The sequence below is a fragment of the Platalea leucorodia genome (assembly GCF_965183815.1).
Source record: "Platalea leucorodia genome assembly, chromosome: 4".
Taxonomy (NCBI): Eukaryota; Metazoa; Chordata; class Aves; order Pelecaniformes; family Threskiornithidae; genus Platalea; species Platalea leucorodia.
In genome coordinates this window covers 16,083,806-16,110,049 of record NC_138826.1, presented here as the reverse complement: position 1 = coordinate 16,110,049, position 26,244 = coordinate 16,083,806, and the positions used below count along the sequence as shown (strand labels likewise).

At 50.3% G+C, this 26,244-nt stretch overlaps 3 protein-coding genes and 2 long non-coding RNA genes across 17 annotated transcripts in view; 4 read left to right on the top strand and 1 right to left on the bottom strand.

Annotated features, from left to right (window-relative positions):
- Positions 1-14,190, top strand: part of FBXW4 (F-box and WD repeat domain containing 4) — a 62,606-nt gene extending 48,416 nt beyond the window's left edge. The window contains 3 exon segments of the mRNA XM_082309933.1: positions 12,705-12,845; positions 13,015-13,156; positions 13,405-14,190. Coding sequence (XP_082166059.1) covers positions 12,705-12,845; positions 13,015-13,156; positions 13,405-13,521 — 400 coding nt within the window. The 3' untranslated portion in view covers positions 13,522-14,190.
- On the top strand, positions 1,397-9,677 carry LOC309589610. Its single transcript, XR_014227958.1, has 3 exons — positions 1,397-1,500; positions 4,102-4,137; positions 9,641-9,677. It is a non-coding gene; the product is annotated as an uncharacterized lncRNA (long non-coding RNA).
- A 1,361-nt stretch (positions 14,191-15,551) lies between the features above and the next one.
- LOC309589609 lies at positions 15,552-16,736 on the top strand. Its single transcript, XR_014227957.1, has 3 exons — positions 15,552-15,954; positions 16,106-16,268; positions 16,354-16,736. It is a non-coding gene; the product is annotated as an uncharacterized lncRNA (long non-coding RNA).
- Positions 16,737-16,745: 9 nt separating this feature from the next.
- Positions 16,746-24,371, bottom strand: DPCD (deleted in primary ciliary dyskinesia homolog (mouse)). Its single transcript, XM_082309934.1, has 6 exons — positions 24,289-24,371; positions 23,964-24,044; positions 23,178-23,302; positions 22,210-22,343; positions 18,101-18,203; positions 16,746-16,948 (listed from the first exon to the last, which is right to left on the bottom strand). The coding sequence occupies exons 1-6, from the start codon at positions 24,350-24,352 to the stop codon at positions 16,844-16,846; spliced, it is 612 nt and encodes a 203-aa protein (XP_082166060.1). The 5' UTR covers positions 24,353-24,371; the 3' UTR covers positions 16,746-16,843.
- The window catches only part of POLL (DNA polymerase lambda), a 24,288-nt gene continuing 21,985 nt past the window's right edge, over positions 23,942-26,244 (top strand). For 8 of the 13 annotated variants that reach the window (XR_014227954.1, XR_014227955.1, XR_014227956.1 and 5 more), the window contains exons 1-2: positions 23,942-24,024; positions 25,973-26,116. Coding sequence is in view for 10 of the 13 variants with exons in the window: in XM_082309925.1 (XP_082166051.1) it covers positions 26,002-26,116 (115 nt within the window). In the remaining 3 variants the exon portion in view is untranslated. The other 5 variants (XM_082309926.1, XM_082309930.1, XM_082309929.1 and 2 more) reach the window with 5 other exon arrangements.

Sequence of the window (26,244 nt, the reverse complement as noted above, 5' to 3'; positions counted from 1 at the left end):
TTGATCTTTCAATAACATCAAAGCCTGAGTGACAGGCAAATAAAAAAGCCAAAGCAACCTAGGCCGCTGGGCCTCTGTTGCGATGGCTGGAGTGTCAGACTTATTCTTCCCTCTTCACCTGTCACAGCTGGAATGCACCATGCCACTGGATCTCTTCCTCTCTGGGGACCTGTGTGTGAGCTGGGAGTCTTGTCAGCACGTGCAGGGCAGGAGACTGAGTAGGGAGCACGGCTGGGAAACTAGCATGTGAAGCTTAATGTGATCATTCATAGCGAGGGGAGTACAGAGCTGTCCTTCCAGGTCTTGACTTCTCCATAAACTGTTGTTCTTCCCAGCAGAGCTTTGGATTCATTTTCAAAGGCTGCAGTGGCTGCCAGAAGCGATCTCGTAGGGAAATGCCATTTCTTCCTTTGAGGCTTGTGCATGTTGTCTCCCCGGTCAGACTCCAGAATTGGGAGTGTGGCATGGAAACTCAAAATCTTAGAGCTATCCAGGAGTGAAAAGCTCCTCCTGTGCCCAGTGTGTTCTGGTAACACCTGGCAGACAGAACCAGGCCACACCGAGTTTGCTGCTTACCCCTTTCTTGTGGCCACAAAGGACCAGAGTCTGACCCGCAGAGGCTGAAGGTGGCAAGGACATTATCTCTAAGAGCAGACTCCAGGGACCTTCTCTGCCAAAAAAATTAGGCAGGGTAGTGATGCTTAAGTGGTGTTCTTTGAAACTACAGGATCCTTAGCACCACTTAGATGTTTAGTGCTGTCCAAGACCAGCTAGTTCAGTTAGCTGGGGATTTTTGTGTGTGTAAGTAACATTGCAGCAGTTTCTGTGGCATTCTCCTCCCTTGGAGTAGGTGGTCTTTTTCCCCAACAGCTGAGAGGTAGAACATGCTACAAAAGGATTTAAAGCTTAAATAACCTTTTGTGTACTGATCTTCTTAGTTCCAGGCCAGATAAGTCCTTGGCTGTTGCTTGTAGCTGTTGGTCATGGTATGTTTTCATATTTATGACCTTCGCTGTTCCCTGACCCTGGGGCAGCCATTCTCATCCCTCCAAGAGGAAGGGGATAATGTCTTCACCTGGAAATATGTTCTGGGCTTTGAAAAGGGCTTGGTTGGGTTTGGTGGTGAGGAAATTTTTAGTGGGGAAAGGAAACGCCTCTTGCTGCATCCCACCCCCACCACTGTCTTTCATTTCTGACTCTGCTGAGATGATGGTGTTGGATCAAAGCCGCAACAGGCAGCAACAAGCAATTGTCAAGGGGAGTCTAAAGCACGGGAATGACCGCGTAATGCCAAGACACTGTCTCTGATGGCTGAAATTCCAGCTGCTGCTACACCTGGCCCTTTCTTCTGTAATGAACAAGGATTTTTTTTTTTCTTATGCTTTTGAAGCTGGCTAGCTGCACCTCTGGAGGACATATCCCACAGATGCTATGTCGTGCCATCTAATTGCCTTTAGATGTGGGGAAGTTGCTGTGCACTTATTGCCACTCAGGATCAAGGTGTGTGTGTGGAGGGGGGCTGTGAATAACTTAGATGATTAGAGGTCTGCACAGGAAAGCATAACGATTAGCAGTATGGGCCACTGGATACTAACCTGTGTCCTTGTGTCAAGTATCAGGCCTTGCTGACTCCTTGGCCTCTTGCAAGTCCCCTTGTCCTACTGTGCCAGTGAGGGATATGATGGCAGCTGCCTCTCTTGCAGGTCAGGCACCTCTGCTCCCTTTTTCCTGTCTTGTCTGCCAGTGCTGGTGTGTGGCTCAGCAGAACAGCCAGTTAATGGCAAGCAAGAGAAAAGGAAACTTTCTTCAGATCCTGTTCCTCTTTCTTTCTCTTCCTACCTCCTATCTCCTTTGGGAGTTTAAACTCCTTGGGAGATGAGGGTGATGCACCACAGGGAACAGCTCCAAGGCCAGCGTTTGTTGTTTGCCGGTGGAGAACTGTTGCTGTCCGGCATATCGTGGTGGTCTGCGTGTCTTTAGGTGACAAGTGCCCCTGCCTCAAGGATGCTTCTCCATAAGGTAGGCTGCTCCAGAGGTTGCTTTGCAGCAACTCTTGGAGCTATTCGGCCAAGCCCGATGTTTGCAATGGACCAGTGATCTGTCTGGCATGGTAGAGCTCATGCTGTAAACACTTTGAATGCACAAGTCCTACATTGTCCTTTCCTGTGACACAACATGACAGACGCAGGGCACGAGAGCTGTTGTGAAAACTGAGCCAAAGTTAGCTGTGCCCTGCAAGCCACCCCAGATCCTCTACCTTTTAAATATCCAGTCTTTGTCCATCTCCTCCCCCCTTTTGAAAGCATTTTTGGCAGAGTGGTTTTTTGTTTTTTGTTTTTTTTAAGAACCCTCTAATTTCTTGTTCGGTTTTTCTCCCTCTCCTGAGCCCTTTGAAAGTGGCTTTACGCCGTCACTGACACCAAACTGACACTTTGCGTTTCCCCACTTCTTATCCCTTTATGGCAACAGATGTTGAAATTTTGTATCCCTTTTATCTGTCCCTCTTTGCCCTCTTCCTGTAATTAGGTTTCCCTTGTTAGCAGTACAAAGTGGCCCGGTTTGCTGCCTGGCCTTTTGAGCCATTGTGTCTGAGCACATTTTTTTCCTCCTCTTTCGGAAGAGTTCCTTCCCCCTTAAGTAATAGGCAGGGTGTGGGCCAAAGCTGTGGCTTTTTCTTGTTTCTTTGTTCTCCATTTATCTCTGCCACCTTTTTCAAAGGGATGGGGAAAAAAAAATAGAGCGCATGGAAGGGGAAGATACAGAGTTACATTTCTTGACCGTCAGGCCCCCCTGCTCTTCAGGTGTTCAAGGCAGGTGCCTTTGATGTCTGTAAGTTTTGGGGAGGTGGGAGGTAGAGGATTCATGAGAGTGGCTTGGGAGTGGAGGAGAAGGGAGATTCAGGTGTGTGGCTGGTGTCCTCAGCAGAGGGGTGGGGAGGAGTCTTTCAGGGTAGCCAGGCAGCTGCTGAGCAGGTTAGTAATCCGTATTTGCCTCTAGTGCTATGGCATTGTGCTCTTTTTCTCCGAGAGCCAGTGTGAGCATTACCATCTTAAGCAGCTGGCTGAAGTTTGCTAACTTGCTGCTGCTTGATCTCTGGTATGTGCTTCCATGGGACCCTTGCTAGGTTACATCTGTCTGTGCGGTGGGGTGGGCAAGAATTAGTTGCTGTCTTTCAAATTTTGGCGTATGTTGATCTGCATCCGCTTTGGTGGCTCTTTAGAGCCACTGAGTGAGTGAACATCAGCAATTGTCAACAAGGAGGGAGAGCTTTACAACTTGGGCTCCCTGTGCTGTTCTTAAACAGCAAGTGTAATTTGACAGTTGCAGTATATACCACTGAACACCCTGGTTAGCTGATCACTACTGATGCTTTCCTGTTTAAATCCCGTCCTTCTTGGCTTTGTGTCCTGTTGTGCTCAGATTTTTTTATGTGTGGAAGTAGATAAATGAAATGAGAATCTGCAGGTCTAGTTCGTGGTTATAAAGCTTGCTAAGTGTTTTCAACAAAAACTTTTAATGTAGAAGCTTGGCCCAAGAAGCACAAGCAGACTTCTTAGCGTTGTGTTCTAAAACAAGTTCTGTTCTCCACATTCTCTCCACAGCTTTGAACTCTAAGGTTTAAACAAGTTTGAGACCCTCTAAGTTAATAACAAAAAGAGTTTGGGTGAAGGGAGGAAGTGGATTCAGAACTGGGGTTGCTAGATCGAAAGGAAAGGTAACAGACTCCCCACACTTTTTGGAGTCAGTTTCACCCAGGCATTTAAACCGGATTTATCCAGCCACAGAGAAGTGGGTGGATATCTGTGGTAACAGGACAGACAAGCAACAGCAAATATTACCCTGGTACTGATAATGGTTTCACACAATTTGGGGGGCAGAAGAATCGTAATACCATTCCGTAGATGCAGAATCCCCTGCCCTGCCCTGCTTTTCTATAGATTTATCAGGCCAAGTATCTTTTTTTTGCCAAGGAAACTCTCTCCAGGCTTTGTGGGAAAGAAGCTCCCTACTCATTTCAGGCTTGGGTTTCTTTCTGAGCATCTCTGTCTTGGCTGAACACAGTTTTAAATTACAATAACCAATCCAAAACTTGTCCAACAGTGAGCTGAACACCTTTCTGGGCAGCGCTTAAATCGGGTAAGTGAATGCAAATGTGTGCCTTCTACTGCCTCCACTCACTGCATTGGGATGATCCACAGGTAGTTGCCCTTCCTCAGATGGCTGCTCATTCTCTTTTCCTGAGGCTCTCCTGCTTGTTTTTTGCTGTGCTGTTTCCCCATCCTGTTCACAGATGGCTTTGATTACTCTTTTTAAAGCATCAGTTCTGGGTATTCCCATTTGTATGTCCTTTGGTTAATCAGGAACAAAACTGCCATGCCTTCTTCCTGAAATTCGAAGGAAGAAGGGTTGGTGAGGTGACAGACTAGGGTCTGTCATAGGGGAATTCTAGTCTTCAGGCGAACCCTTTCTTGGCCTATTCATATTAAATCAGTTTGGCACAATGACTGTCTTTAGATTTCTAATTTGATCCTTGGGAGCCATTCTTTCTGCAGTAAGGTAGGTATGAGATGGAGAGTTCGGATGTAGATCTAGGCAAAGGGAAAGCAAATCCTTTTTCATGGAGCTGGCAATCCTATGTGTGACTTAGAATCATAGAATAGAATCATAGAATCGTTTTGGTTGGAAAAAACCTTTAAGATCAAGTCCAACCGTTAATGTAGCACTGCCAAGTCCACCACCAAACCATGTCCCTAAGCACCACATCTACACGTCCTTTAAATACCTTCAGGGATGGGGATTCAGCCACTTCCTTAAGCAGCCTGTTCCAGTGCTTGACAACCCTTTCAGTGAAGAAATTTTTCCTAATATCCAAATTGAGCAGCAAGACAAGATATAAACAGGTCTCCTGCCTTCAGGCATGAATTAATCACTTGACAAGGCCAGAAGGAAATTCCTACCCCAGTTCTGCAGCTCTGAACCGTAGGATTTGATTCCCTTGCTCTGAGATCTTGGGCGTTGTTGGAGGCAGGACACCAGGCCTATGGCCAAGTACTTGAGCCAGCGCTGGAGAAAGCTTGCTGCTGCAGGGAGCCTCTTAAGTGTCGGTCTCTTTGACTGTTCCTTTTAGCAGATTTTGTTGCGTTCAGAGTTCTGTCTCTTGGCTATAATGGATAGCTTCAGTCTTGTCTGTGCCATGTATTTCCCGTGGTATGCATGTGTTCTCAAAACCATTTGGGACCGTGTGGTTCTTCACTGATTTCTGGGTTTTGGGTTTTTTTTTTTTTGACATTGTCTTTCTGAACCCTCTCACATAAGCTGGGCATCTTTTGCCTTCCCTTTGTTAGGAAGGCTCTGGTGCATCTTAACCTAAATGTAAAACCGTTGTAAGAGGAAGAACATAGAGGTGTTTATCCTAAATCCTCTCCTCCCCATGGCAGTCTTGGCCCTGTCTCACTACAGATGAGCATGAGGCCAGCTCCTGCCCTTTGGATGTGTGCATGTCCAGGGCATGCTGTGGCCTTTGCACTCCTGTTCAGGCGTGTTTATGACAACTTTACAAGGCCCCGAACAATCAGAGAGCATGGGTGGGGGCTGGACACTCCAAGCGCATCAATCAGTTTCATCCCTCTGAGCCAAAGCAAAAGCAATCTTTATTTTTCCCTGGGTTGAGAGAGAATCAACAGAGGCAAGAGAGAAGAATGGGAAGGAGTGAATGAGGAAACCCCTCTGCCACTGGCTAGCGGTAGCTCATTTAAACAGATGGCTTTGTTTTGATTTGGACTCTCCATTTTTTTTGTCTCCCCACCAAAGGAGACCTGCAGAGCTCTGTCCAGAAAGGGAGCAATACAGCCGCCTGTTCCCACACAAGTGGGGCGAAAGGCGAGAGGCTTTGAGAATTCCCTGCTTCTTTTCCTTGCCTCCCTCTTTTTCTCTTCCCCCAAGAAATCACAGTTTGAGAGAATTCCCCCCTACTCCTCCCGTTGGAAAGAAAGACAGAGAAGACATTCTTGACATTCTTTGCAGAGAAAAGGGGTTAAATGTCTGAATTTGGGGGTCACCATGTTATACAAATTGCAATCTAATCGTTTTTACAAGAACACACGTGTGCTAAGAAAAGGAGCCATGGACAAGAAAGAAAAAGGGGACAGACAACCTTTTTTGTCCTATCTTCTTTTTTTTCCCCCCAAGGTTTTGGACTATTGTCATGTCCTGTCTCTCTCCCCTCCTCACCCCCGAGAGGGAGAACATTGGTTTTATAGTTAAATTGCTTCGTAAAGCAGAAGGGCTTGGTGCCATTTCTGTTTGTTTTCCCAAATAAAAGCCCCAGCAGGGTCTCTTTTGCACCGTTGTGGCTTTATTTGAAAAAACTGGCTTTTTCCCATAGCCCAGCGTGTCAGTTTATCCTCTGAACTTAACCTTACGGGAACCCGAACAACAAAAACTCACAGGGTCCCAGAGCTGGAAAGGTAAAGAAATTGTATCTTTTTATTGGACCATTTAAAGCGTGTGTGGGCCAATTCAGAGAAAGCAGAAGAAAAGAAGGCAAAACTCCCTCTTCTGTCTCTTCCCCCCCAACACGGTCTCAAACCATCATTGGTGTCATTCCCCCCTACTGCCTCAAGTCCCTTCAGCTGCGCTGAGGAAGCCGAGAGAGGCATTTCTCCTGAAAATCACTTATAGCAACATCTCTGAGCCATTTCACATGGAGGTGCTCCCTCAAAATTCCCCAAGCCAATCCCACATCTCCCTGCAGGAATTAGTAGCCTTGGCTAAATGCAGGGGTGACCTTGGGGTAGGATAACTCTATGAAGAATAACTTTGGCAAAGATCTATGCTTCTCCCTACGTACATTATAGATGTTGTTTGACCAAGCCTTTCCCTTCTTAGCATAAGCTGCTGTCTCCCCTGGGTGCCTCAGCCGCTGTTGCAAAGCACCTGGAAGGGACAACAGCTCAGCCCTTCTCTTTGGTTTTGGTGCTGTCTCTGAATTGGATGACAGAAGTTGTGCAAATGCTGCACTCTGGATAATTTTTTTAAAAAAGATTTTATTTCCTTTCTCTGTTTGATACTCAGCTCAGATATCCTGCTGTTTTGAACTGAACAGTGCTCTTTCCACATTTTTTTTTTTAAAGTAAATACTTCCCAGCTGGCTTGTTGCAAGTAGTTGGGGCTAAAATATTAGTTTAGAGCTCTGCTTGGTTTCTGAAAAGTCACCTGCTTATGTGCAATGGCTTCTCCTCTTTGATGGATGATCATGGTCCACAGATGAGGTTTCCAGAGTGAATGAGTATGTCCTCAATTTCGCACATCTGTTTTACCAGATGTTCTGAATTCAGCAGTTTCCTAGAATTTGCATATTTGTATAATATCAATTCTAGTGAATCGGGGTCACCAAAAATTGAGGGTGGGGAGAAAAGTGTTTATTGTTTCATTCCAGCTTTTGGAGTGTAGTTCATGTGTCTTGGAGACAGCTGGCCAAGACCTGCAGCAAATGGGCAGGGTACAGGGAGGGAGATGTGGACTTCTTTTGGACTCCAGCTATCAGCAAGGTCTCAGGGAAATCCTGCGCTTTTATGGTCATGCAAATAATCACTGTGGCTTGGGAGGCTGTATATAGCTTTAACCTGGTGATAGCAGCATCCCATGGATTATCTGGAAGCTAACCATCTGGGCTCTGCCATGACTGATCTTAGTTTGTCTTCGTATTGCTGGGGTGAGGAAGAATAGAGCCTTAAGCTGTTTTTAAAAAGAAAGAAAACAACTTAAAGAAACCAGCTTGTTTCTGCCATTGCTTGGTAGTTTACTTTGCTTCCAGGCTAGAACGCTCCTGTCTTCTGGAGTATCATGATAGCAATGGTCATGGCTAGATTTTCACCATGGAAAGAAAAGAGTGAAATGTGGAAATCCCAAACAAATAGCTTATTTTAAAATTACTTTTAAAAAAGTCTTGTTTTCTGAAGAATGTGGAAATTGATGGAGATGAATCAAAGGATTCTCTATAGTGCCTGAACAAAATGCCTTTTGCTTTTGGACTCATCAGTTTGATACGCTTCCCAGGTACAGGGACTTTGTTTAAACATTTTGTTCCATCAGCAAGGAGTCTGGTGCCTGGTGCTAATGCAGCTTTCCCGTGCTAGGGATGAAATGGACTGCTGGATTTGCTCTGGCTCTGTTCCTTGTGGGCTGGTACGGGATTACTGCCAATGTGATTTCAGTCTAGATGCTTAAGAGACAATAGGAGAAACTAGGAATATCTGTGAGTTTTCTGCTCGGCATTGGAGGCCTATCTGTGTGTCTGTAGGCGCTGCTTTGACCCAGGTGGTTTGTGGTTAAGGTGCTGAAGGCTGGTCTTTCCAGGAAACCTGGACTGTCACGTTTCTGATTCTGCTTCACAGAGCTCTGCTGGTGCAGAGCGCTGTTTCTGTTGGTGCCACCCAGCACTGGGACTGAACCCTGGCACCATCTGGCCCAGGCTGTTCAGTACAGAAAACATAGCAAAACTCTCACCATCTGCACAGTTAACTACCTGGCTTGCCCAAAGAAGGCCCGGGAGTGAAACAGCCTCTACTTGCTACTGCTGGAGGGCCAGGGCATGGTGGGGAGCTGGTGTGGACCTTCAGTGTTTGGTCTTGCTTGGGCTTCACAGTCACTTGCTGACTAACCTTCATAGCACATAACAAGGACAGGGCACCCTGGCCTCTGAAGTGCTGAGGATCAGCTACCTGGTTTTTGGAAGGTGTTTGGGTGCAGAGGGTGAAAAAGGCCCTACAAAGGAAAGGAGAAGGCTGTTCCCTGCTGCGTGATCTCTGCAAGCTGGTGAGAAACAAGGTTTGAGATAGCTATCACATTGAGTAGGTATCTTCTGCCCGTGTAAGTTGTTAGAAAAGCATCAGTGGTGTGCTGGTGTATCTGCTGCTCTTCTGTTGCCCCTTGATGGGTAATCTTGATCCTTTACAGGTTATTAAGGACTAACTGTGAGTTTTGCAGTAAGGATTAGCTGTGGGTTTTGCTCCCTAGGAGGTGGAAGCTGTTGGCCACTGGGGTTTGAGGGCAAGGAGTATTTGGGATAATGAATACTGAACCATTTGTAGGCACTAACTTGTGATCCAAAGGCTGAGAGAGTTACAGTGGCAGAGAGTTCCCTTTCCAGCATGGCTGCGTATGCTGCAGGGACGTGGAGCTAGCCTGGCATGGTGGTAGTTGGTCCAGAGACACCTTAATCTGCTGGAAAACGGGGGAAATATTAATCGTTCTGCATCTTTATCAATTTAAGTATGCCCATGCCAGAACACTTAGGGCTTTTGGGTTTTGTGCCCAGTGTACAGCACAGTATGATTTTTTTCCCCTCGCATCAGATTATAAGTGCTTCACTGTAGCAACTAATGTGCTGTTTCTGTAAACTGCTGAAGGACTGCCGCTGTATGCAGGGGCTGGACCTCCCAGTTGAAAGCTGCTTTGGCTGACCTATTCTTGGGGCAGGAGAGTTGAACTGATTAACAAACCAGCAAAGCAAGGTTTGCTTTGCTGTAGTAACTTGCAAGTATCTGTGCTCCTTTCCTGCCTACAGAGAGAAGCTAATCCTTTTTTTTTTATTATTTTTTTCTTTTCTTTCTTTTTTTCTTTTTTTTTTGTTGCCTAGGCTGGAAAGGGAAGTGGAGGGAGGAAAAGAGGTGTGACTCTGCTGGGATGCTTGGGTACCACTGCAGTGAGGTGTGAAGGCATGGAGGAACACTGGGAGCGAGGCACCTGCGTGGTGTTCAGCGCTGCACAGGAAGCTCTGAAGGCAGGAATCCAGATTCTCTGGTTTCTCCTGTCTTCGTCCCTTTGATGCTGAAATTTTTCACTTGGAGACATCACCAGGCTGCCATTAAAAATTGCTGCCATCTTGCAGCACTGCAGACTGAGGTCTGGTCTGGGACATGGAAGACAAGCTTTAATGTGGCCAGGCTTGCTCTGGGTGTGATGGGTGCTTGTTTACAGGTGGGAGGTTGTGAGGAGATCTGCTGTGACCCATTTCAAGCACCTGAGAGGAGAAAGAGGACTGGTCCCAGTGAGTAAAAGATCCCTGGATGTGCTTCTGCATTTCTGCTACCTTTCCTCAGCACAGTGCTCCTCTCTCCCTGAGCTCAGTTAGTCCTTTACATATTAAAGGTGTATTAGCAGGGAAGATGGTGGAGTGGAAATAACACAGGCTTCAGCTAGCTAGCAGGAGATATTCATCAGATGTGCTGCTGGGCTGCGTGGCCCATGTGCAGCTGCCTGTCTGGGTTTCCTCTCCCAAAGTGCCGTGTGCCCAGAGCACCAGTCCAGGGGGTACCCTGCGAAACCAAAACCAAAGCAGTAGCATGCAGAAGAGGGGAGAGGGGTCAAAGCTGCTGGTGCTACCTAGGGCTCGCTGAGATAGCTCATCTCCTGTGAGTTAACTCCCTGCTCCTGCCTGAGCAACTGGCAGAGGACTCTGCAGGTTAGGCAGTCTGGCTCCTTATTCATCTCACAGGTAGTCCAAGGGTTCTTGTTTGGGAGAGCAGCTGACTCCTCCTCATACCTCTGTTGTATGTCTTACAACTCTGGGTCGCACATGTAACTCATAGGATGATGAAGGTTGTGTGGAAGCCTTGAGAAGGGTCATGTGCATGTCCATCTGTCCTGCTGGCTTTGCAGAACGGCAGATGGAGGGGATCTGTGTGCTTGGAGGTGTAGGGGAGTGCCAGAGCTCAGAGATGCCCATCGATGTCTCGCTCCATGGTGGACCCATCTGCCCCAGCCAACCCCCGCAGCTCTTGCTTCCAGTACTCAGACTGAAATGCTTCAACCTCTCGACCTGCACGCAGGTGCAGAGTTGCTGCTGGGTTGGTTTGCAAGTAACCTTCCAAGGGTTAATGTATTGTGAGAAGGTTGCAAAGGGCTGAAGCCTGGAATCCCCTCGATCCCTTGCCTGGAGAAACACAAAGTCCAATAAGCCAGCACCCCTGGATTCGTGTTGGGGGGGATTAATTCATGCACTTGATGTTAAAGCTTGTCCGAGAGGTTTGCACGGGGGGGCCATCGCTAGGGCTGGTTGGCCTCTCTAAATGGTTGCTAGGGCCCTGGCATCAAGGGCCAATGTAGCTGCCCACAGCCACGGTCACGGAGGGAATTACACAGCCACAAAGAAATTGTTATTCTACATAATCTGCTCTTTGGAGAGTGACTGTGGGGAAACAGGCTGGCCCCAGCATGCCGCCAGCTCTGTGATCATAGAAGCGTGCTGGCTGCAAAGATCGGCCAGGGCTCGCCTTCTGATCTGGGGACACCAGGGCTCGAGGCGCTAATCTGCTTTATCAGCAATTTCTCTCTCCTGACACAAAGGTGTTTACTTGTTTTAACATCTCCCGGGACTCTATTTCTCCTTTTGTGTGGTCTTTATCCCCCGACGAGGGCTTTAGCCCAGATTACAGACAGAATTAAGGCATTTGGCGATGTGCCTCAGAACTGTGTGATGCTGGATCAAGGAGCAGAAAGTAACAAAATAATGGGGGGAGATGCTGGGAGTGACCCCACTGCGGGATCCGTGCTGTCGGCTTTCAGGACTGCTTCATTGTCCTGAGAACCAAGAGCCTGTTGGAGAGGGGTGGCCATGCGGCAGGGTTTGAAAAGCAGGTGCTTCAAGGTTTATTGTGTCCGGCATTTTTGATGTAGAGGGTGTGAGGAGGAGGAGGAAGAAAAGGAGAGTTTGCAATAGGTGGCCATTTCAAGCAGCTGGGCAGATTGTCCCTCCGTTCCTAAGAGTCTGCCATGGCTGGGTGTTGCTGGCTGCTGGGGCAGGTGGAGCGATACTGGGGACGGGCTGTGCCATGTGCCTGATGCAATTTCATATGGCCCAGGGAAGGGGTTCAAGCTCCTTCTTGCAGTCTGGCAGGGTGGGCCCTCACCAGGCACCATCCACCTGGTGAGCTGCTGGTTCTGCACGTGAACAAGCAGCAGAGTGATATGGCCACAAAGCATCTGGCTTAGAGCTTCATGGAGATCTTGCTTTTGCTCTTTCACAGCAAGCAAGGAATTAAAAAGAAGGAGGGGGGTCAAAAAAAACCCCACGCTAGCCTCTGGAAAGTCATCTCCAGAGCAACCCTGGGGTGGTTGCTCTTGACCCGTTGTGTTCAGCCCCAGGTATGGTGTTTGCAGCACGCAGTGTAACTGGAAAGGGATGAGGAGAGAGCAGCCATGGCAGACTGGGTCAGGAGAGTCTGATTTGCCTGTGGATCTGAGCTGTGTGTCAAAGATATGGGAAATCTGCCCACTGGGGTTATTTTGAAGAATGGAGTCTGGGATGGGATGGGATTGACCAGGGAAGTGGCTGTTGCAGATTATCTGGAGTTTGACGAAGTTGAGAGTTGTCTCCCATGGAAATGGAGCCCCATCGTTCAGAGTACTGGTCACTTCTCTCAAGGATAATGATCCTGTTCTGCTGGGGGTCAGCTGTGCCTGTTCCTTGGCTCTTCCTCTTACAGCTGTGACTCCTGCTGGTCACCTTCCATGACAGTTAGTGGCCCAGCCAGTAGCAGAAGCTGTGGGAGGGAGAGGAAGACTGTGCAGGCTTCTGCATTCTTGTTAAATCACGGAAATGAGATCTAGGAGACTACTGTGACACCATCTCTGCTCTGGCCAGCTGAATTGGAAGGGTGCTTTGCTCTAAATGACTCTTCCCCTGTTGTGTTTCATTTCAGTGGTCAGCTGTTGACCTGTTTAGGGACTGACTTCCACCGTGGAGCTGGAGTCCTTGATGTCTTCTATGAAACGCCCTCCCTTCTCCTTTCTTGTGGGTATGACACCTACATCCGCTACTGGGACATACGGACCAGCACCAGGTGAGCCTTCCCTGCTGCCATCTGGGGCCTTCGTGAGCTCCTGGGCTCTCCTTGTGCAGCGTCTGGGGACTCGCCTGCAGCTGGATTAGCTCCTTCAGGCAAATTGGGCTCAGTTCCAGCGGTGGAGGAGTGGAGGCTCAGCCCCGCTCTGTTTGTGTTGCCCTTGCAGGAAGTGCGTCCAGGAGTGGGAAGAGCCCCATGACAGCGCGCTGTACTGCATAAGGAGTGATAAGAACCATATGATTGCCAGCGGCTCTTCTTACTACGGCGTGGTGCGCCTCTGGGATAAGCGGCAGACTCGGTGCCTGCAGGTGAGGGTCGGCTGGGCAGCAGCAGATCTTCTGAGTTGTTCTCTGGCAGCCCAGTGCCCGTGTCTCTTTGGGAGAAGAGAGAGAGGCTGCTGGGCTGTCTTTGGGGTGAGCCCACCATGGGGAACCTAACCTATATGCAGGGAAAAGCCTGCTTTGCTCAGGCGTCTCGGCCTTTGGGACTGTAACACCAGTTGGGGCCTTTGGGCTGACCTCTTCTTTGAAAGGTTGATTCTCCTATTTTCTTGCAGAGCTTTCACCTGTCTTCACCCACCAGCAGCCCAGTGTACTGCCTCCGTTTCAGTACCACCCATCTGTACGCTGCCCTGGCATCGGCCCTGCACGTCCTAGACTTCACGGCCCCGTGAAGGGCACCGCAGCTGCTTCTGGTCACCCCAACTCAGCGGAGTTGACACTTGGCTCAGGGAATCGCAGGGCAGGAGAGGTGAGAATGGCCACCAAGGCTTCTGAAGGGATTTTTTTGCCTGCCAGAAAGCTACATTGAAGAGTGCACAAAGGGCCAGACTTTCTCAACCTCACCTGCCCATTAGTGGAAATAAAGGCCGATTGTCCTTTATCCTTTTTATTTTATGCCAGTCAGGGTTTGTTTTATTAACTGTGTTCTTTTTTTCTGTTTTTGTTTTTGTTTTTTTCTTTTTTTCTGTGGATACAGCATTTGAGGGGCAAGTTGAGCCGGGATGCCCTGTCAGCTGTGTGTGCTGGTCAGGTTGAGATCAGCCAAGCTCTGAGCCATGTGAAGCAAGTCTAGGCTGTGTGTGGGGTGGACTGATTTGGTGGAAGGGAAAGGTGCCTGGAGCAGGGCCCACCTTTCACCTGCGCTTGCTCTCCTGACAGCTGCTTGTGTTGTCCTTCGCGGCCAAGAGCAAGAATTGAGCTAAAAGGCAGAGCCAGCCCTGCTTTCAGTGTATGCCTCCCCAAGCTGGCCATCAGGTCAGGCTGTGCACTTGGCAGGGCTGAAACAGTCGCATTTTGCTAAATAAAACTCTGAAGGGAAACAAAAGAGACTGTATGTTTTGTTTCAAGTTCCAAAGGGGCTGCGATGTTACCCGCTGATCGCAGAGGCCTGGCTGGGCAGAGGAGGTTGGGCCTATTTTTGGACGCTGCCTACATAAATCTCTCTCCCCGGCTAGACCCTGTGACACTGCTGCATTGAAGGCAGTTCCTGGGATCTTGGATCTCGTGTCACTTGTTCAAACAAGAAATCAAGAAGTAGGATCTGCAACTCGCGTGCTGCCTGCATAATGAAGCAGCAAACTGGACTAGTGCAAACACCAAGGCCTTGATGCGATTTACTGGGATCCTGTAGGTCCATCTAAGTGGGCTCTGCTCCTTTTTGTATCAGCCTTCTGAACGTGAGCTGGGTCTCAGAACAACCATAGCTTTCAGCATGCTCTGTGCTGTCTGGATGAATGCAGATGTCTGTGGATATGAATATGCTGTGGGTGAATGCAGCAGTGTCTGGGGTCTGGTCCTCCGTGGGCAAGGAGGTGCTGTGAACCCTACTTGGCTGTGAGTTTGGGTGTTCTGGATAGGTAAAGGAGAGGTTTTGTATCACAAACTGGGAGCATTTCTAGGGCAAAGCACACAGCATGGTCCTTTGTTAGGACTTAATAGGTAATTTCCACTGTCAAATGGCTGCTCTTCCCTTGTGATGCACAAAAATTGGAAGAGGACGTTTGCTGGAGCCCTTGCCTGAGCAGGGGGCAGTGGAACCAAGCAGCTCCTCACCTGCTCGAAGGCAGCCCTCTGCTCCCAGTGGATGCGAGGCAGCAGCTCAGGGTGAAAAGTAATGTAAAAGCATGGCTTTGCTGCAGGATCACATTCTCACAAGGATCTTTCCAGCACAGCTGCCTGCTCCTGATCTGTGCCTGTGCCTGTTCCTCTGCTGCCACTCGTGCCCGCTTGCTGCCAGCTCCCTTGTAGCTACCATGGTGCTACGTATTCTCCTTGCGTAAGTGGCAGAGTTGATGTCTGTGTGCCCCGAGCAATGATCTACTGCTGTAAAAAGATGCCATGGCTGGAACAATCTTCCATCGGCTCAAAGCTGTAGATCCCAAAGACTGCTAGCCCAATATAATGGTTCGGGGGGACCTACACTGAGTTGTTTCTGAAAAGATGGTGCTTTGCATCAGGGGTTGCTAACTACTGCTGCTGTAGTGCTTGGAACGCTTTGGGCTTTGCATGTGAGGAGAGCTTTAGGTAAGTGATCAGGCATGAGACAGAAGACCAGAGAGAGTGAGCTGGTGGAGCTTGGGAGGGGGGGAGGTCTGTTTTTTCTCAGGTCCTGGTGTGTTACAGGTCCTTTAATGGAATTGGGAGGGAGGGATGGAGACACTAAATGTCTCTGGCAGTGTCCCCAGGGAGAGGCTGTGAAGGAACTGGAGTAACTGGGGGGTGGGAGGAGAGGTTTTTATTGCACTGGGACTTGGGCAAGGCCCAGAGTAGGAACGAGCATGTCAGCTGAGCAGGTGAACAAGTAGCACGGGTGCAGGCGACGCCTCCTGTGACAGCCCTTCCTGCAACACTGCTGCTGCCAGTCCCTTTCTGCAGCCCACGTTGGTGGGTCCTGCACTCTTGTAGCTGCTTTTAGGTTCTTCCTGGCTGAAGCCTGGAGCAGAGCTGCAGCCCCATGGTGGTGCCAGCACTGGCGTGTAGAAAGGTGGACCCTCACATCTCCGGTGACTTTGGGGAATGGGGAAGCTGCAAGTGGGGCTGACGCACTGGGTCTGCTGAGCTCTGCCGGTCGATGGTGCCTCCGTTGTCTTGGGAGGACTGTGCAGGTGGGTCCTGGAGCCACCCAGCAGCGAGGCTCTAACCGGGGCAGGCACCCAGGCTCTAAGGAGTTTTTGAGGTTTGAAAGCAGTCCCCATCAGGGGAGTTATGCTGGGAGCCCGTCACCCGCTCACTTCAAAGTAGGGTTTGTTTGGGCAGGAGCTGTTCAAATACGAACTGGGATGGAAGGATGTGGCCGCTGGCCAGCAGCCCCCGTCACTGGTTTCCCCTCCGTGCCATGCAAATGAAGGCAGCTGCATTTCAGTTCCCGCGCTCTGCACAGCCGCCTGCATTCTGCGCGTTACGTTGCGCACGGCTGGCGGTAAGGAAGCGGTTGTGCATCCTCCTCTTCGCCCTGTTTCGTAGGCTGTGCCCGTTTCAGGTCTAAGCGTTGATGCTGTTTGCAGAGATACCAGAGTCGCCAGAGCATCCTTCTAACTGCGCAGAGGACCGTGCACAACAGCGTGGGAGTGGAGTGGCTTCCAAGCACATCCCAGGCAGGTAACGGGTGTGAGGAGGGGGATCTTGTTTTCCAAATGTTACTGCCTTCAGCGACAGTGGCAGCCAGAGGGAATTCCCAAGGGGAACTACCCTACCCAGCTGTCATGTCACTTCTGCTCATGGAGGACGGGGAGAGGGATGCTGGCTGTGCCTGTGGCACACTTGCTTTGCACGCTGCAGCTTCCCACAACTCGTAGAAGGATCATAAATGTCTGTGTAAATCAGCAGACCAGGCAGTAAAGAGATCAACCGCCCTGCTAGCTCCCTGGGCCTGCAAAGGTTCCTCCAAACGGCTCTATTAACAACAGGATTAATTTTTATTAGAAAAGGCAAAATAAATACCATGAAGCTATGCCAGAGAGCTGCCCCCCACCTCAGCCTCTTAGCAGCCACTGCCTACTGGGTCTTACAATCGCCATCCCCATTGTTAGCTGCCTTTATCTTCTTCAGCTCCTTCTGCAGCTGCTCTTCTGCAGCCAGGATCTCCTTCGGCTTCTGGTACTGTAGGACAGAGAGAAATGCCCTTAGCGCTCCCGTTCAGCCTCTGCTCCAAGCAGACCAGCTGGGGCCCTCCTGCCAAGGGAGGCCATTCTGTTACCGGCTACTTCCGAAGCCTGTTTGGAGGTGGTGCCATCGCGCTAGCGACTTTTGCCAAGATCTGGAGTGTCTTTTACAGTGCAAGTAAAACTTTCCAGTTGGATGTGGAGTCCCGGCCCCCACCAACCCCTCTGAAATATCGTGGCAAGCTGTGTCACGCAGATCTCTGGTGTGCTCGCTGATTGTATGCTCACATGTGTTTTATATTTATATATTTATTTTTATATATATATATAAAAAATATGCATTTTTTTAAAAGGCAGACAGAGAAGTAAGAGTTGCAGTTCCTCTGTCCTCCCATCTGAGCCCCCTTTCCCCCTTGCCCAGCTGCAGTTTAGCAGTGGGTGCAGGTGCTTTTTGGCAAGGGTTTGGCCCACAGCAAACAGAAGCTGAGAAGGACTCAAGGTGCTCCTCTTGGCCTGTTTCCTCTGCACATGCACCCCCAGCTCTGCTGCGAGGTGACCCCGGAGGGGATGCTCACCATGTAGCTGACTTCTACATTTAAGAAGATGAGCACCTGCTGCTCAAAAGCATCTGTCTGCCTCTGTCTGCTCCTTGCAACAGCAGCTAAGTGCCCATTTTGCTAGTCTCTCTCTTCCACCATGTGTGTGGAAGCGCGTCCTCTCCATGTGTCCGCTCTGGCAAGAGCCAGCAGGTGATTTTTTTTAAGACTGTGAGACATCTAAGTGCAGCAGGTCCTTGGACTCATAACACTTAGGCTCTGAGGTGAGACAAACTTGCTCTTACTGAGACTGGAGTCTTCCTCAGGCCTGAGGGAGGGGATATGTGGAAAACAGGGCACGACAGACACTCTTCCACCTGCAAGTCACCTTGAGCAGCAAGCAGGGCCCCTCCTGCGGCCTGGGCTGTCCTGGCTAGTGTCAGCATGCCCAGTGTAATCTGAAACTCCCACCGACTGCGTGACAGAGAAGGAGGCTCATCAGTGACCCTCAGCAGATCTCCCTGCTCTGCCTCATTTCCCCACGTGTAAGAATTAACTTCTTTGTGGACATAAAGAGAAGGGCAAAGTGCTGTTCTGCGTGGCTAAAAGCTCACCGTGATGATCAGGGTGTTGTTGGCATGGGTGAAGCTCAGGGCAGCTGCATCCAAGGGGAGCTGATATCGGTCCAGGTCAGGAATAGAGAACTTTTTGTAGTACCTACAAATGAGAGAGGAGACAGAAATGAGGAAGCTGGTGTTGCTATTTCCCTGCTAGCAGTGCTGAGCTACAGAGCACTGTTCTACAAGGTGTAGATGAGGACAACAGACCTCTCAGCGTTGGCAGGAGGACCCTGTGCCATGTTGTGTGCCTGCTGGTGCCCCCAGGCTGGCAGGAGCATTGGAAACAAACCTCCAAACTGGAAAACTAAGCTGGCAAAGTCTTGAATGGCTTTGGTGCGTGAGAGCAGGCTTGGTCCTTCCAGCTTTCCCTTGAGTAGTGCCAGACATGGTTAGGGACAGACTACTCAGCCCTACCAAGAGGTGTCCCTTGTCTTTGTCCCTGCTCATGGCCTCTCATTCCCTCTAAGTACCAGCTTCCAGTAGCTCTTGTCAAAACAGCTGTCAAAGCCCTTGTGTCCTATGACTGACTTTTCTGAGTGATGCACCGTTTTGTGTTGCAATCCTTCCTAAACCCATCTTTTTGGCCTCTTGCTATGCTTCCTAGATCACTGCCTGCTTTGGTGGCACAGCGGTGCTCAGGTATAGCCCTGGGCACAGAGCTCCAGGTGTAGCTGCCCACAGTCACCTGGGCCTCTGCTCTGCAGCATCTCCATGCAGCCCCATGGTGGCTGTGGTGCGCCTCTGTGCTCCCAGCTCCCCTGGCTGCTCTTTACCTGTCTCTATCCCAGTTTCCCGCTCACCTCTCACATCCAAGCAGAGGACAGAGAGGTTTTTGCCAGCTCCTTATCCGACCTGTGTCTCTCCACCAACCAAACCTTGGGCTTTGCTCAGTATGAAGGAAAAGGGATACGTTTCAGGTAGAACTGGAGCGGTTATAAGCTGTCTAGGCAGCTAGGAGATTTCCTAAGACTTTAGGACCAGAACCTTGTACACCTGCGTCTGTGTTTGCCCAAGACCTTTCTTCCTTGGCATGGCTTGCCCTGCATCTGTTGATTCTCTCTGGGGCTGTACCAAATACACTAGTTGGTGGTCCTGTGCCCATGCAGAGGCATGGTTGGGTTCTTGATCTGTTCCAGCACTCTCGTGGGCAATCCTCTGCAAGGAATTGGCCTGTAGCTGGTACTGAGGTGCCCAGAGCAGAGCAGGAACAGGCAGTGGCTGCTGTCATGCCATGAGGGGTTCTCCATTCAGCTGGCTGTGTGTGAGGCTTGGCCTCCCTAGCTACCTCTGCCCAAATTGCAGTTTATTTTCCAAGTCACGGTGAAAACAGCTACAAAGGGCAAATGGCTCTCCTGGTGCAGTGGGAGGAATGTACGCAGCTTGTTACCGCAGGGCTCAAACCGTTCTGTGTTGTCACTGCTGTCGGTATTTGGAAAAGGTGGCAGACATGGATAATAAGGGAGATGTCAAAGGTTAAACAGCAGAGATTAGATGAACACAAAGACATGTTAAGGAAGTGTTAACTTCTTACCGATTAGACAAAAAAAAAAAGCAGTACACAGAAAAAACCCACTGTTTCAAAGGGCCTTGGGAGTCATCAATGAAACGGCAGCATTCTGCTGCCCCAGGACTAAGGAGAAGGGGAGAAGAATGGCTTTGGCTGGCCTCAAACTAAAATCTGTGACAAGATCAAAGGAAACCAGATCTGCCTGGCCACCCCCTCCTCCTCCTAACATTACCACTGCCTCTCGCTACAATAATTGAATCAGGTTTGGCGTTTGGGGAGGTGGCTTTCTGGGTTTGTTTTTAGAATTTAGTGTAATGGATTTATTTTACAGCAAGAGGTTTTAAGCAAATCCCACTTGAACAGCTCTTGCCGTGGCCAGAGGGAACGGGAGTGACTGGTGGAAGTGAAGAGCTCCTGTCTGGGCTGGGGAGGTAGCTGATGGGCGGCTATCCCTGCTGAGGCCGGCAGATTCTCTGCCCTCGCCTCTCACCCCATGGCCAAGGCCAGTATTGCACTCTGAGCCCGGGTCCTGGCCCGAGATCCACAGTGCGTCTGTGAAGTCACCTCTATTATTTTCCTACTGGAAACCCACTTTTTGTCAGCCTGTAGGGAAAACTGCTACTGGTATGCTGAGAATTTAGAGCTGAGCTACTCAGTAGTGACTTGGCAACCCATCCCATTGCTTGTGCCTCTGGCTGGCGGTCAGCACAGCTCTGTTGCTCAGAAGCAGCGTGGCTGACTTCCAAGGGCTGGAGAGGCTCCGAGGCTTCCTTTCTCTCCCGTAGCAATGTGCGCTCTCTCTGTGGACTCCATGCCTTTGTTGCTATCTTGGAATTAGTTGCTGAGTGGTGCCTTGCCCTGGCTGAGACCCAGGAGAAATGATATAAGATATCCTGGAGCCTGTACTAAGTGTTCTGGTGCTGGAGTCTGTCCCTGCTCCCTACTGACAGCAAAGTCGTTCTTGTCCCCAATCGGGAGACTTTCAGCTTTAATTCCAAAAGTCCTTAACTTTCACATGCAGGCCATGAGCCGCTGTCAGGTCCTTCAGCTCTCTCTGACACCAGCCTACAAGCGTGTAGGTGTCGACTGCTTGGGGGGACTCTACTGTTTTCCTGAGAGTGGTACAAAAAAGCCTGAAGTCAGGTGGGGCATGGGTGAAGCCTCAGTGGTACATTATAACCTTACAGCACCTACGCAGACAAGGAAGTTCCCACATACACACTACTGTTAATAGGACTGGGAGTAGATAAGCCTGTCTGTGATAGTATAAGGCTCACGTACTCCTTCCTGTCCCAGCTCCATGTGTATCCACGTGTGACTGATGGGAATCTCATTCATCTTTGCTACATAGGTCTCCCTACTAAAGTGCCACTCTTCTCCTGTGAATCCCTCTGCGTGCATTTAGGCCAGCATCTTTCTGTATTAGAGCTGTAACTGCTTGCTCTTTTCATGGGGTAGACTCCCCCTTCCTCCTGTCTAGCCTCCTCCTGCTTTTGAGCGTCCAGGTATGCTCATGTGCAGAGCTCAAACATTCCCTTGCCACGGCCTCTGATGTGGTTAAACCCTCAGGTTCTGCATCCGAAAGGCGTTCAGCAGCCAAAGTGGAGCAGTTCTTTGCCAACAGCACCACCTACAGCCAGCTACAAAGAGCGGCTTAAAGAGGGCAGGGGGCAGCCTGGGAAGCACCGGGGTTGATTTTACCCATGAATCTGATCGTTCTCTGTTCTGCAGCAATGTTGGGGAGGGAAGGCAAGAGAGCAGCCTGCTCAGCCTTCCATACTGATGTATTATCCAAGTTTGTAAATAGCTTTCACTTATCTTCCAATATCCTCCCTTGTTCTCCCAATACTCACTCCTTGCTGTCTCTTCCCAATACTACTGCTCATCCTGGCGTATCTCACTGAGGCTGTAAATGCTTTGGGGCACGGTTTGTGTCTCATTCCATGAGAGGTGCCATGTACTGACACAGTATAAGATGATGCTTAAAAGCCTTTTTTTTTTTTTTTTTCCCCCTCCCATCTCAGATTTCTTTTGGCAGAATATTGTGGTGCTTCCTTTCCAGATTCAGTCTGCATTTTTTTTTCTTGCTACCTCCAGATCATGTCATTGGCATTGTGACTACAGGACAGGTTTACCCAGGGAAATCTGACTGCCTGGTTGCCCATGGCTTTGCTGTACCTGTTGAATCCTGCAGTTCCATGCATTCTGAGATACAATAACTAGATTAAAATATCATGTCAGAGGGAGAAGATGGGATGCTCTAGCTTCAAAAAGTCTGCAAGGCTCTTTCTTACTTTATTTTTCTAAGGAAGGGACAAGGGAGAGAACAGAGCAAACACCATGCTACTGGAACAGTGAGATAAGTTTGCAAAGGCCAGCTCAGAGCTTGAGGGGCTCTACCATAAACATATCTGGGGCAGCTGGGAGTGGAAATTGGAGAGCAGGAGACATGCAGGTGCGAGGTGGGGCCCCTCGGCCCTTGCATGCTGGGGATTGAAGGCAAGAGAGGACAACCCCCCTGTGCAATCACTAGCCTGCCCTCTGTGCCAGCCCACCCCGAGGGACTGTCAGCACTGGAAGTCCTGTCCTTACTGACTTCTTGTTGGTGGTCCGGATGACACAGCAGCGCTGCTCCTTCTCCACGGAGACGCTGTAGACCTCCTTGGGGTAGGGCAGGTTACGGATCCGCCACTGGAAGCTGCTCAGGGTATCCTTCCTCATGAAGACAGGCTACAGCAAACAAGTACCTTTAGCAAGGCCCCTCCAGCTGTCTCCTCTCCTCCCTGTCCCCTTCCTCCTGTACTACCTTGAGAGGCTCCCTGTGGGAGTAGCTCTTCCTTCACACCGGAGCATCAGGAAGTAACCCAAGAAACTGCCTGAGCATCACTTTCCTAGAGCTAGCACTGCTCTACCTTTACCCAGGGCACTGACTGCCCTGCTTGTAGGAGGCTCAAAGTGTTCACTGAGGGAGTTTTCCAGTACAGGGTTACAGGGAAACCGGGCCTCTTCCTCCCAAGCAACCGAATACGGAGATCTGCCTGCCCTAGGGACCTGCTGGATTCAGTCCTTGCTCTGCCCCGATTTGCTGTGCAGGGCCGTGCTCGTGTTTCAGGTCCATAGAAAAGATGGTGAGAGACTAAAACCTCTACCCCCTAAGCTAGTGGGATATGAAGATGAAACAGGCAGTGCTGTGTTAAGGAGCAGCCTGCTATGCGCTGCCTGTGTCAGCCTGTCATTGTCATCACCTCTCCTTTCCATCCACTGACTTGTCCTGGCACTGCCCTTCCTTTCACCCGACTTTTTCAGAAGCCAGAATTGTAGCTGGCCAACACAGCAGTACAGTTTCTCTACTTAATGAAACTATAACTCTCTTGAAGACCCCAGAAGAACGTAAGCTGTGCCCTCTTTCTACCCAGCCCCACACCTTTAGGATGATTTGTAGCAGAGTGCTGGACAGGTTAAGGCTGTCTCTTGGGGCTGTGAGTGATCTGTGGTCTACTAACTACTCCTGTAAGCACAAGACTTTAGTTTTACATGCAGTCGTGCCTGCAGACCCTTACATACATTGGAGCTGCTTTCCTTTATGAGCTCTGATTCCAGTGCTCCCAGGAGCGGTGAGGTTGGCTCTCCCACTTCAACCTGCCACTTGCCAGAGCCCCCGAGGGTGTTCTTCTCTCGCCATTTTCTACCTGTGGAAGGAAGAAGAAGGGTTTTCATTATTCTGGTTTATAAGAACTCCAGCGAATGACTGCCAGGGCTGCCCAGCACACTGAGATGATATGAAGATACATGTCTTAACTCCAGTCATTTCCACTTTGGTGTGAGTGGATCTGTTAGCTGGCCTGTTCCTGAAATCAGAAACTCTATACTGAGTCTCTTTTTTGCTAATTGGTGCTGAAACCACGGTGGGGTTGCAGCAGGTGCCGTGCCACAGCTGATGTGGTTTTGGACAAGATCCATAACCGACACCTCACTTGTTTGTGGCCGCAGAAGCCACCAAAAAGCATATTTCACCCCAGCATGCGCTACAGACTATGCAAGATGGCAATCGCATTTAGTCTGTCCAAGTCTGTTGTTACAAATGAGCTGTTTGGGAGAGATCCTGGGCTAAAGCAAGGTCTGCTACGCCAGGGAAGTCAGAGTGCCCTGGGCCCAAACTGACCCATATTTATGTCCCTACAAAATTCAGCTACAGCCGTGCTTATCTCCCAGAATATTTAGGGGCGGTTTGTTCCTGACCAGGAGGTCCCTCTCAACACCCCAGTCCTGGGAGCGCGGACCCGCTGCCACGTGCGCCGCAGTCCTGCCCCGACCCACGTCTGCTGGAGGCCAGCTGAGAGCACCACTTACTCACTAACTGACCGGTCTTCACGTCGTACTCTTCGGCCATCTCCTTCCCATCCTCGAACAGGTAGTGGATCTTCCGCTTCCCTAGAGGCAAGGCAGGTGGTGAAGGTAAATAGGAATACACCTATCGCTGGGTGTATGGCCCTGTCCTGCTGTCTGGGGCCGTGTCCCCGCGTTGATGGCCCAGCGTCCTTTGCTGGGGCCCTGTCCCGGCTGCAGGGCCGTCCCCGGGAGCGCTCCGTCCCCCCGCCCGCTCGCTGCAGGGTCACCCCAAACCACGTCGCGGGGGGGGCAGGAGGGGGCTATCCCGTCTCGCCGCCGCCGTTACCGTCCTGCACCAGCGCCGTCTTGCTGGCAGCCCGCAGCCTCTCCAGCCAGCTCGGTACCGCCATGGCGACCGGGCCCCGTCGCCACGGCAACACGGACACTTCCGGCCGCCCCCGGAAGGACTTCCCGCCGCCCGGCCGCGGCCCGGAGGTGAGCGCGGCCCTGCCCCGGGGCCCATCTTTCCCCCATCGCTCCCCGGCTGCGGGGAAGCCCCCGCGCCCCGTCGGGTTTGGGGGGGACCCTTCCCCTCCGTGGGGCCGGGGTGGCGGGGGGCTCCGGCTGCTCCCCCGCTGGGGGTGGTGGGGGTCTGGGCCCTCTCACCGCCCCTCCTCAGGCCGGGGCGCGGGGGGCTCCCGTCTTCTCCCCTGGTCCTCGGCCCCTCCCGGGCTCGGGCCCAGCCGTGAGGTTTTGGGGGAATTGTTTCCTGCCGCCGAGGTTTTGGGTGCCGCTGTTCCTGGGGCGAGCCGGGTTGGTGGCGTTGAAGCCTTCAAGGCGTGAGCATTCTGGCAAGGCGAGCTTGGTACCTGGCGTGCGTGTTTTGTCTTAGATGAGTTAAAATACTACCTGGAAAAACACTCTTCCAAGCCCTGAAAAGGACTTAGCTACATAGAAGCTTGGGGGGTTTTAGTGTAGTTTTTTTTCTTTGTCTAATAGAAAGTATTAGTGTTTTTAGAGGGCTTTTTTGGTCGAAATGTCCTGAAAATAAAAACGTTTCTGTGAAGCTGAGCTTTAGAAATGTAGCGGGGTTTCTTCTCCCCTGAAGCTGAACTCTTCCTCGCGAGGACTTGAGTCCAGCTCTGGGTTGGTCTTCCAGAGGCTTGTGTTTAATGCTCGGCTGAGAAGGTGACCACAGGGAGAAGACATGGCCAGGCGGGACCATTTTCAGCTCTTCCAGGCTTAATGTGATAGGTCTGCGCTGGCTGGTGCGTGAGAAACCTCTAAGCAAAACACAAAGTGTTGCATAGAGGGGAAATCAAGTTGGTGTTGACTTAACACTGCAGCCGGGTGGAAGAGGCTGTTGGGATATACAGCAATTTGGGGGTTGGTTTGGGCTATGGAAAACCGAATGTCCTGGTAGCCTGGACCAGTAGTTAAAGCTCCAGAGTTTGTTTTTGCAAGGCTTGTGATGGTAAAGCTACAGTTGTACCCGTATTGAATTTGGCTAGTTAATCTTAACTAATTTGCCATTTCCAGCTGAAGCCCAGTTGGGGGTTTTCCTCCTGTGGCTGTATGAAACACTTCGTGTCTATCAGCTGCTTTATCTCTTCTCGTCGGTGGCTGGATTTCAGCCCTGGCAGGAGAGGTGTTTCCCTCTTGGGAATGCGCTTAAGAAATATCTGGGAAATAAAGTTGCTCCTGTTGGCTGGGCAGGAAGGAGCGAGCTCCAAAACGTTAAAGTAGTTGAATACTTTCTATTATAAGAACTCAGCTTTAGTGGTTTCTAAGGTATTCAAGCATGGTCTTCTTAAGTGGCTTTTTGGTGGTTTCTAGCTTTGATTTTTCTGACCTTGTGGGCTGCAATTCTTGTTTCCAGGAGCCTCCCTCAGGGCAAGCGTTTCTGGAAGGCAGTAACAAAAAAAGAACTCCAAAGCAACAAAGACATTGAGCAAAATGAGTGAATCTTAAATTGCTGTGATTGTGTAACGTGGTTCTAAGCAACCTCCTTCTTTCTTATTGTTATTCAGCAGCTGCAGCTAAACTTGCCACCAGGCCTATGGAGCCACGAGGGATTGTCAAAGCCTTTCCCAAGAGGAAGAAGGTGAGGGATGACTCAGGGAAAAGCGTCCCTCCAAAGATCCCAAAAGAGGAAGGAACAGAGATACCTGAGGGTAAGTCCTGCGTGCCCATGATATGGAACATAACACTTCTACCCCAGCTTGCTAACTGGGGGTGCTGTTCCCCCAAAGACTTTTTCTGGCCCCTGAGTGTGTTTTTTGTAGAGATCACATCCAGCTTG

What these genes read in the sequence shown, in the direction of transcription:
- DPCD (XM_082309934.1), bottom strand. Translation starts at nt 24,352, where the DNA reads ATGGCGGTACCGAGCTGGCTGGAGAGGCTGCGGGCTGCCAGCAAGACG. An exon ending in GACGGCGCTGGTGCAGGACG is followed by an intron (nt 24,045 to 24,288) that starts GTAACGGCGGCG and finishes CCTTGCCTCTAG; the next exon opens with GGAAGCGGAAGATCCACTAC. An exon ending in TAAAGGAAAGCAGCTCCAAT is followed by an intron (nt 22,344 to 23,177) that starts GTATGTAAGGGT and finishes TGTTTGCTGTAG; the next exon opens with CCTGTCTTCATGAGGAAGGA.